At 38.7% G+C, this 10,905-nt stretch overlaps 1 protein-coding gene across 1 annotated transcript; it reads left to right on the top strand.

Moving 5' to 3' along the window:
- Positions 1-7,652: 7,652 nt before the first annotated feature.
- LOC116254701 (UDP-glycosyltransferase 79A2-like) lies at positions 7,653-9,274 on the top strand. Its single transcript, XM_031630245.2, has one exon. The coding sequence runs from the start codon at positions 7,733-7,735 to the stop codon at positions 9,134-9,136; it is 1,404 nt and encodes a 467-aa protein (XP_031486105.1). The 5' UTR covers positions 7,653-7,732; the 3' UTR covers positions 9,137-9,274.
- Positions 9,275-10,905: the final 1,631 nt, after the last annotated feature.

The raw sequence follows: 10,905 nt of genomic DNA, 5'->3' as shown, positions 1-10,905 counted from the left end.
AGCTTGATATGACTTTTCCTTCTTCGTTGACTTGCGGCTTCTCATTCCTTGACTTGCATTAGCTTGACATAATTATCTTTGCTTGATGTGCAACATATACCAATTGCAAAAGCACTATGTATCATGTTGACTCTTTTTACCCCTAAGTTGTAAGTTTAGCCATATTCAAATCTTCTACACTTCTCAGCCTCGCCCAAAGTTATTCTAGTTAAAAAATTATACATGCAAATTTTTGTTCACACTCATAAGCTCTCATGTGTCTTGCTTGACTTGGAAAAGTTTTTGCATATTATTCTATAAATAAGCAGGAGGATAATATTTGTCTTCAAATTCCCTTATCAATTTAGCCCATGTGATGGTATTAGGATCTGGATTCCTTTCGGTAACAATTTCTCACCAAGCTTTAGCGATAGTTTGTAATAAAAATATTGCAGAATTGAGGCCGTTTTTGGTAAAGCTATGTAGATAATTAAAAACTTCCCTCATTTCATTCCATTATGCTTCCGCCTTTGCAAGATCTGTAGCACCTAAAAATAATTGCACACCGTACGTGTCTGCTTAAATGTTTGTGCGCTCAACTTGCATGCCCATTTTAAACATGCTTGGGTCACGTATCGGTTATGGAACTTAGGGCATTAATTTCCATGAAAGAACTAGCTGGTGGTACCTCAATTTCACAATTAAATGCACGACCACTATGTTGATGCAGCATTTTCCTACAAAGTTTGTCATCTTTCATGAGTTCTATAGTAAATAACTTACTCACCCTATATGCACGCTCCTGTCTTAATGCTTAAAACCTATGACCTGCTTTGCTAGCAAGATGTCACCCCTGGTCTAGAGAATGAAAAAAAAAAAAAAACTAAAAAAATAATTATCAGTTACCTTACCATGCTAATGATCAAATTCACTAGAATCCAAAATCTAACATTAATGTATTCACGATTTACCAAACAAGGCAATGCAACTTGTACAATTATATTGCTTATAAACATACACTCTTTTCTTACTTGCCACTTTGGACTCTACGTAGCAATAAAATAAAATATTCTATCTATTACTTGTAATGCAACTCTCATGGTTTGGCTTAAATGTTGCTCAACTACATTGTTCAGGCATCCTGACTCTCGCTGAAAAGATGATACGTAAATAATGAGTACTAACAACCCCAGTGAGCAATTCACAAGAACAATACTATAGTTAACAAATATTTAGACAATGAAACATGAAATGATTAATCTAAAGAAAATATGCAATCATATATTTATACTAATAATTTTTCTAAAGTTTTTCTTTCTTACTTCTTTTATAATAATTTTATATCTCTTTTATTTTTGGTTTTTATATATAGTTTGTTGAATTTGCCCATAGGATGGCTTGTTGTTCCAATCGAAGTTTAACTTTTGAAGGATTAGCTCCTCTAACTTGGATCTTGCAGCTAGTTTAAGAAACACGGGAGAGAGAGAGAGAGAGAGATTTAGAATGGATCATTGTTAGCCTACATCCACTATCCTCTCTTTCCTTAACAATTTTCCTATCTTGTTGTTCTCACCAAGGTTCAACTTTTGAAGGATTCGCTCCTCTAACTTGGATCTTGCAGCTAGTTTAAGAAACACGATGGAGGGAGAGAGAAAGAAAGATTTAGAACTATCCGCTCTTTCCTTAATAATTTTCTTATCTTGCTTTTTGGTTGAGGTTCTCACTATTTGTGTACATGTAACATGGTTCCCGACGGTCTTACATGAGTTATATGGCAAGAGCTCATGCACCTGAGCAGTGAACCATTGGTGATCATCAATATTCTTTTACACCAATAAGGAAGCAATAAAATTATCTTTTCTATTACCATTCTTGTTGAGATTTCCTTGACTTGTGCTATCACTTTCTTCAAAATTATCTTCTTCTTTAATGTCATGATGAATGTCGTTGTCCCCTTTGATACTAGTAACCATCTATTCATTCTAAACTCATAGAAGAGTTACAATTGCTGTTTTTTGAGGAATTTTTTTTTAATCCAAAATTTTTAACAAATTAAACAATTGCAGTGCCTTGACATGACTTGCTCCTTACCCCTTACATGCTCTATCCATTACGAGGTATGCTTTAGTGGTCACCGCTCCAAGGCAGCTCTTGCTGCCAGTCATGATAGAGACTTTCTTACAATTTTATTATTAGGGAAAAACTAGATTCTGACGACAAATGCTTTGTTAAAAATTTAATTACAAACTTAAGTAACAAGAAGTTGCTTCCAATCATTAAACATCTCATCGTCAAACAAAAAACTAATATCAATTTATGCTTCCAAAACAGAGCACAGTTATAATAAGAAGATAATCAAAGCAAGCAAAGGTGGCTGTATATATCTAAAATCATAAACATTTATACTGCATTCAAGAATAAGCAATAAAGCAAGCTGGACTAAATGCTGCTCACCACATAAAGAAAATTTCTATTCAACAAAATGTGTTCATATTTGAATGTCTACCTAATTATAACTCAATAACATGAATTCAGACATATGCTTTACACTTAGGATTAGACAAAAATCTAAAAAGTGTTCTGCAGCAACTCCCATTTTTAATCTCACGTGAAGCCTAAAATTGATCTACCATATTTCACTGAATTTAAGTACTCATTCTTGTCAATCAAAGCCATAATAAAAGATCCCCCAAAAATACAAACCATATGCGTCTAGATTACCCTCTTAAAGTAACAGAAAGTACATAAACTCTAAAATTTATGCTTGTACAAGATAAAATTGATATATTCCACAATAAATTGACGAATAAAAATATCTAGGCTAACAATTTACAAAAGAATAAATGAAAATGAAAGAAGGCCTAATTTAAAGATAGATTTACCTCCTTTCTTTTATTTCTCTTCAATCTCTCTTCTTATTCTTCTCCTTCTTCTCCTCTAGTTTCTTTCTTTATCAGTTTCTTTCTCCAAATGAAAAGGGTGAGTGGGTCAATGGGCACGAAAAGCCATAGTCCCTTTCAATTTACAAAATAAAACTACTTATATTCTGTAATTTGCTTTAAAAAGACACTCTTTATATAGCGGCAGAGCCAGAAATTTTGTACTAACAGGCAACAACTAAAAAACCATCGGACCTTAAGGGAACCACTATATATAAATGAACAAATGTTTTAAGTTACTAATATAAAAATAAAGAGTTTTTGTGGGGCTGGTGTGGGCAACTGTCTCCATTGCCCATCCCATATGTCGCTCTGCCAATTCCTTTAAAAACATATATTCATAATATGCCTCTAAAACAAGCTCGTGCATAACAGAGATCAGAGAGGAACGTACCAGTCACTGCAAGCTTGCTGTGTGAGCTGCAACTATTGTGGCTGACTCAATTTTATTCTGGAATTCTTGTTCTGGAGTAATATAATGTGTATCTTCTATAAATAGGTCGCTCCCCAGAATATTGACTTGTACCTGTTAAGCTGTGTAGCCACAGTTCTGTAGACCGTGGCAGCAAGTGCTTTTCTCTTATGGCGTATTTATGTGTGTGCATCTTGTACTCAATGTCTCTCATATTGCATTATATTTTTACTATAATTGGAACAAACATTGAAGATTTAACAAGCATTTTAGGTTTTAATGTGAGAGCTAAGGCAAGATAAAAAAAAAAATCAGCGGTTTTAGAATAGAAAAAGATCATTCAGGCATGATCTCCAATTGTTTGCAGTTTCTTTTATAGCTAGCATTTAATCACTCATTAGATGCATGTTTGATGTAAGCAATATGGAACACAGCATGACTGTGTGATAAATATAGCATTTTACAATGTCTATACTTCAAGAATTTATAATTTCGCCTTTGAGACAACTTAAAAGTACTCCCGTAAAGATTTTTGAATGAACATCCTCTGGACCGACAGCACATGTGCATAATAATGATCTCTCTCTCTCTCTCTCTCTCTCTCTCTATATATATATATATATATATATATATATATATATATATAGCAAAAAGTACTGCTGCGCTCCTGTGTGAAAGAGAGAGAAAATCATTATTTACTGTGGCAAAAGGTACTGCTCCATCCATGGTGGAGCCGTGGGAGCATATGAAAATGAGTGTTCTGGTGCCATATGACCATAATACATTAGAAGGTAAAAAGTAATTAAGAACATCCCCATTACAATTATAGAAACTAAAGGGTGAAGGAAATATTTCCTATAAAAGGATGAATCTGTCCTGCTCACACAGCCACATGGTGGCACACTGCAGAAGCTGAGACTCCACTTTTCCCTTTGCCTCTAAGGCCCATGTCTTCCGCCGCTTTGAGATCTGTGCAAGAACGGCATATTTTTTGTCAACTAAAACTTCAACATCGGCTGTCCTCATGGTTGGGGCTGCTTTGAGATTTAAGCAATAATGATGCAATTTATCAGCTAGAGTGTCATGCACCTTATCATTTGTCGTTTAGTAGAGTAATATCAATAGGAATTGAATTAATCACTCAACTTTCACTTTCTTGCCAACGTGATTAGGTCCCTAAACGCTCATGCAATCACATCATGACTTATAGGGATCGAACAAATGAAGGGGGCATCACCTCTTAAGTAAGTGTTGAGTTGAATTTCTTTGTTCCCATTCTCCAAATTGAATGGGTGCTGACATTTAAAAAACAATCCTACACCGGCGGTTTTTTCAACGGCATAGCTAAATGCCCAAATGGTTCGCGTACCCGTTAAATTCGTTTGATAAATTAACAGGTTCAATGTTTTGAATATTATATATATATATATATATCCGTTATTAGTAAATATAATTCTTTTTTTGTTTTTCACAATCGATTGAGATGAATCAATAAATGGTCCGACTCATGGAATGACAGAGGGCGCTGATGCATAATCAAGTTTCACCCCATTAAATAGGTAGAAAATCAGCTCGGAAGATGCCAAATGTTGGTTATTCAAAAGAAATTATTTGCCCAAGATGTTACGAAACAGCCGAAATCTTAAATATTGAAGAACTTGTCGAATAATTTCCTGCAATTTAAATCAGTACTACCTGAACAGGAACTGTCTTATCAAATGAAGCAAGTTATGCCATGTTGGGACCCTTTACAATATAATGAAAATTATTCTGATTCGGCATATAATGGAAATGTTCTGGGACCTTATCCAATAATTTCCCGGAATTTTGAATAAATTCTGCCTGAACAGGAAGTAAGTCCCATCAAAATGAAGCAAGTTATGAGTTGGGACAATATAATGAACAAGTACTGTACTCGGAAGAAGGAAATAGCAATCCTATTTTTGCAACAGGCACATCCAAAAAGTCCCCTCTGTAACAAGAAGTGAAACGAAGATGGTGACCCTTGCGTTTTTCATTTTTGTCCTCGCAAAAAGGGGCACATGCATGTGTTCGACCCGAACACCAATGCTTCATTGGGGAATTAGGTTCTGTTGAGGCCCGTAAACAGCAGAAGTGTTCTGGTGCCTCAAGTTATGAAAATAGCTTGTGACACTTAAAAAACCAGAAGCATACTGAATATGGCAGACTGGGTGACCGGACTTGGGTGATTTTCGAGTCAGATGGGGATCGTTTACATACTGAATCAAGGGTTAGGGCCCAAGTGATCGACACCATGACTCGTCGAGAATCGGCTCCAAGACTCAGTTGACTTGGCCCAGTCAGGTTCAATTTGAGTTTTGGCAATATAAAACTAAATTAATGATAAAAAATGATTTTGATTTCGTTTTTTTTTTTCTTGAATCAATATGGGGAAACCGAAAAGGAAGAAAAGGCTGAATTGGTTGGAGATATATATATGATGGAGCTGGGTAGACCATTTGTTATTTATAACCTCCAAGCCTCCAAGCCCATAACCCCAAACCAGTCTGGTCCTCTCTCTCTCTCGACCAAACAAGGTGGTCCATCGGGCCATGGTGACCTCCCAACAATGAAGAGAACATAATTTATTTATTTATTTATTTTTTTACATTTTACTGATTTCACTAAGTCTTTAAACAATGAGTAGTTAATTATATCATCTTGAGAAAACATTTGAAAGAAAGAGAGAGTTAGAGTCTGGTAACTCGGTAGCATGTCAATAGTCAATTCTTAGGACTTGACCTGGCTGGTTGGCTGCCGATCCCAGTCTGATTCCCGAGTTTGCCAACTATGAGATGCACTGATTTCTATACATAAAAATTATGTACTAGGCAATATAATGACCAGGATACCTTGGTCAGTAAAAAGGAGAAGGGCAGCAAGGGCCTTGGCCCCCCTCTCTAAAAAAAATTAAAAATTTACTTGTAAATTTTAAAATTTTCATTTATCCTATACAAAAATTTTGAAAAATTATATTTCAGCTCCTATTAATTTATGATTTGGTCCTTTCTTGAAAAAATTCTGGTTCTGCCCCCCAAAGGAAAGCCCCCTACAAAGGCAAAAAAAGGTAATTAAAAACTAATGAATAATAAACTTCTTTATAGAAAATCTCTGAAATACTAACTTTCTTCTTCTTTTTTTTTTTGATGCATATCTATTATGGGTAGCAATGTGGTGCATACAAATCACTCTCTTAAACATGTCCCTTTAAATGAAAATGGGAAAAGGTAAGCTCCCTTGAACGATAGTGACAAGTGGGTCACCTACTTGGAAATATCAATTGTAGACCCCTTTTTTTCACCCAAAATTCGACGAATATGTCAATGAATTTCACCTCCTTGTAGCATGTACATGATCATATTTTATTAACAACTACACACTTTACTTGACCTCCTTTTGTTCACCTGAAAGGACTTCTCAAACCTGCGTGACTTCGTCTTCCTCATTTACATTATAGGACCCAAAACCTCACGGTATACGATTCACTAATTTAATTTGACTCGGGCTTATTCCTGAAAAAGAAAAAAGAAGGAAGATTTCGGATCCTGCTATTATGAATTGTTGGTAGGGCTGCTTTAGTTTGACTTCAAATTGAAAGTGTTCAGAATCATTACTGCTTGTTTGACGCCGACTTCTCAATTAAAAGCTCGTGGCGATCTGAACCCTTTTTCATATGCTTGATTCAATGGACCTGACGAGAGAAATAAATGAAAAGGGAACCGTTGCATTCATGAGGTTTTGTATTATGAATCATTGTTTGGACTACTTCACTCGAACTAACACTAGTGACAAATTGACTACACATTTGTGGAGTTCACCATTGATGCGATTTTTTTTTTCTCTTATTCCTAAAGTTTAGGAATGCTTTGGGACCCAAATAACATGACATCCGTTAACTAGAATATTGTGCATCTACCATTTATATTTTAAAGAAACAGCGTTCATAAGAATCAATTTGACGATAAGAATCAATTTGACGACCAGGTTTATACCAATGTTAAGCTCCTCGGAGTGAGGTTCATGATTGATTGACGATCTCTATCGAACACATAGAAAACTCTATTTCCAAATCACATGCACCAGCTTTTCTATGCAAATAACTAAAGGGACCTACCACAGCCACATTACAGCTCATTCTTGTGCCACCAGTTGAATACCACAGATCATTGACGCGTACATGCATTATGGCTTATCTAATAAATGTTAGCTTTAAATAGCGTATACTGTTACTCGAAAGTCTAATCCTCTACGACCTGCAGTACTGGCAACATAGTCTATAAATACATTCTGCAAGAGCCAGAATCATCGCACTCTCTTTGCAAAGCCACTGCATAGAAAGCAGCAGCAGTGAGCAAGCACTGCAAAAGGAGAAATTAACACCATGAACGGCGACTCCCATCCTCTTCGCCTAGTCATGCTGCCATGGCTCGGCTTTGGCCATATCTGTCCCTTCATCCAACTCTCCAACGCACTCATCGACCATGGAATCGAGGTCACCTTCCTTTCTCCCCCTACCCTTGTCGCCAAGATACGTGCTACCCTCCATCCCTCCATCCCCATTGTCAACTACAATCTCACCCCGGTCCCAGGCCTGCCGGCCGGCGTCGAGTCGACCGTGGCGGCACAGTCCGCCAACCTACTTCTCATGGAAGCGCTCGACGCCAGCAAGCCACAGATCGAAGGCCTTCTCCGCAAGCTCAACCCTACAATCATAGTCTTCGACTTCGTCTACTACTGGCTGCCCCAACTAGCCGATTCCCTTGGAATCAAGTCTGTCTTCTTCTACATCGGCACCGCCTTGTCCGCCACGCCCATGAAAATTTTCACCAAGTTGCACCCCAAGAAGCTGGCTCTTAGTGTTGTCGAGATGCTACCGGTAAAAGTGGTCTCGGCTTTCACCGGCCTGAAGCTATATGAAACGCGCGACTTGCTGCAATTCGTGTATAAGCATCAAAGATCGAGCATATCTCCATGCTCCAGGATGCTGGCCGTGATGATGATGAGCTCCTCCGTGCTCCTCAAGAGTGCCACCGAGCTGGAAGACCCATACATCAACTTCGTCACGTCCCTGTGCGGGAAGAAGGCTCTCCTCTGTGGCACTCTCACGTCGAAACCTCCAACAGGGGAACTTGAGGGCCGATGGGAGAAGTGGCTGAGCCAATTTCCGTCTAGATCGGTGGTTTTCTGCTCCTTTGGTAGTGAGTTCTGCCTGTCCATTGAGCAGATCGCCGAGCTCGTCGCCGGGCTGGAGATGAGCGGCTGCCCTTTCCTAGCAGTGCTCAACTTTTCAGCACAGGCGAAGGAGCATGGGTTGGAAGCGAAGGTTGTGGGGGAGAGGATGGGAGGGAAAGGGGTGGTGCACAGCGGCTGGGTGCAACAGCAGCACATCTTGAGGCATCCCTCTGTTGGTGCACACATCGGTCATGGCGGACTGAGCTCGATGATGGAGGCTATAATTGGAGGGTGTCAGACGGTGCTTCTTCCCCAGACCATGGACCAGTTTCTTAACGCGAAGCTTGTGGTGAAGAGGCTGAAGGCTGGTGTGTCCGTCAAGAGGAGGTCAAGGGATGGGTGGTTCACCAGAGAGGCACTGTGCGAGGCGGTGAAAATGGCCATGAAGGATGAGACGGAGAAGGCGAAGGCGATGAGGGCCAACAACACGAAACTGCGTGAATTCTTGCTCAATGAGAAGGTGCAACAGCAATACGTTCAAGGCTTCGTCGCCAAACTCAAGGAGATGGCCTCAGCCTCAACACCATCTCCTTCAATGTCATTAACTATTTGAAGATATGAATAAGTCGCTCTAAGACAAGCTTATGAGCGTGCTTTCTTGTGTGTGCATGTACGAGTGTGATATGCGTTGATTTATGTGTGTGCATGAAATGAAATTTAATGTGCACATGTTACAAGTTACTGCAGGTTACTTTATCGCCTAACATGGTTCAGATGACCAGTCTCTCTCACTCTAGCTTGCTGGTTCTTGCAAACATTAATGTGTGGTTCTCACTTCATCATTTTTTTACTTTTCTTCATTTTTAATTTTTTTTTTGTTTTTTATAAACTAAAGGTATTTTAGTTATTAATTTATAAAGGTATTTAGTTATTAACCATATTAACGCATGAAAAATCATGCACTAATATGACCCATATAACCAGGTTCACTTGCTTGTAGGGGTGAACACGAGCCGAGTCGAGCTCGACCAAAGCAACTCCAGTTCGACTCGGCAGAATTTGTTGAGCTCGAGGTCAATTAAGTTCGACAAACTCGACTCACTGCTTCGTCTTGATATCATAGAGATCTACTACTGCCACCACTATCGTCTTCACTACCTTCAAATCATGGAGATCTACTACCGCCACCACTATAGTGAAGGTCTTCACTAAAGCCAACACCAACTATTGGCATTTTTCTATTCACCCACTGCTGTCACCTACTTTTCCCCCACCCAGAACCCACCTTTATGCCCTGCAATGGTTAAGGGCCTCCCGCTCAAGCCAGAGAGTGAGGTAAACCATTGCTTGGGCCCAACTGAGGGTTTCAAAAAGCCTTCCTTTGGCAAAAGGGTTTCAAAAAGCCTTCCTTTGGCAAAAGTGAGATCAAAGAGGGAGAGAGAGAAAAGAGGAGAGTAGAGGAAAAGGCTCGGACAAAACGAGAGAGAGAGAGAGATTAAAAAGGGGAAGAGAGAAAGGGAGAGTAGAGGGATTTGAAAAAACCCTAGCTTGGGCGGGAGCAAGGATTGAAGAATCTAAAGTTGGAGCAAGGGTTTTAGAGTTAGAGAGGGGGAGAGAGAGAGAAAGGTGTACCTTGGCTGGTTTTGTAGATGAAGTATTGAAGACACTTTTGATTTGGATGAAACATTGAAGAAGAAGAAAAAAAAGAAAAGGAGGAGAGAGAACGCACGGGATGAAATGAAACGTAAAATGAAAAAAACAAAATAAGTATTGCTTTTGCTCGGGTCGACGAAAAAACGAGTCCAAAAATGAACTCGCTCGGTAAAAAAAATGAGTCCAAAAATGAGCTCGTGCTTGGCTCGTTTATTAAAATAGTTGGCTCGAACTCAAATGGAGTGAGTTTTAAGGAGCCGAGCTCTCGAGCTCTCGTTGTTTATGGCTTGCTGTAGGTTTCAATCACTCTATCAAACGGTTTGATGGTGATTTGTGCACTAATAGGAATCACACATCAAATTTAAATTTTATAATGGGTCGCCGCAAAAATTTGTGAGAATGTGTCTAATCGAGAGACACTTGTACCGACAAACTCTCTGATTTAAAAGTATGGTGCAAGACAGCTGATGCATGAATCAACACGCGCTCCTGTTGAAATCAAATGCTTAAATGCGCACAAGTTCTTGCAATCCAACCCAAGATAATGCTAAAATAAAAAAAAAAAAAATCCTACGAACAAAAAAGATAATAAATATTACTAGGTATTCTGATATGCAAACAGTGGAGAAAACAAATCAATGCTCGAATTTTGACAAAATGCGCCATTGGGCAAATCGGTCGGTACCCCCAAACTTTCAAGTCTATATTCAGCATTTAAATAATAATAAT

This window comes from Nymphaea colorata, chromosome 5, assembly GCF_008831285.2.
Source record: "Nymphaea colorata isolate Beijing-Zhang1983 chromosome 5, ASM883128v2, whole genome shotgun sequence".
Lineage (NCBI taxonomy): Eukaryota > Viridiplantae > Streptophyta > Magnoliopsida > Nymphaeales > Nymphaeaceae > Nymphaea > Nymphaea colorata.
The sequence above is the reverse complement of the archived record's forward strand: the minus strand, read 5'-3'. Positions and strand labels throughout refer to the sequence as shown.

Bases quoted from the DNA above. Each gene is read 5' to 3' on its own strand.
- LOC116254701 (XM_031630245.2), top strand. From the start codon at position 7,733: ATGAACGGCGACTCCCATCCTCTTCGCCTAGTCATGCTGCCATGGCTC.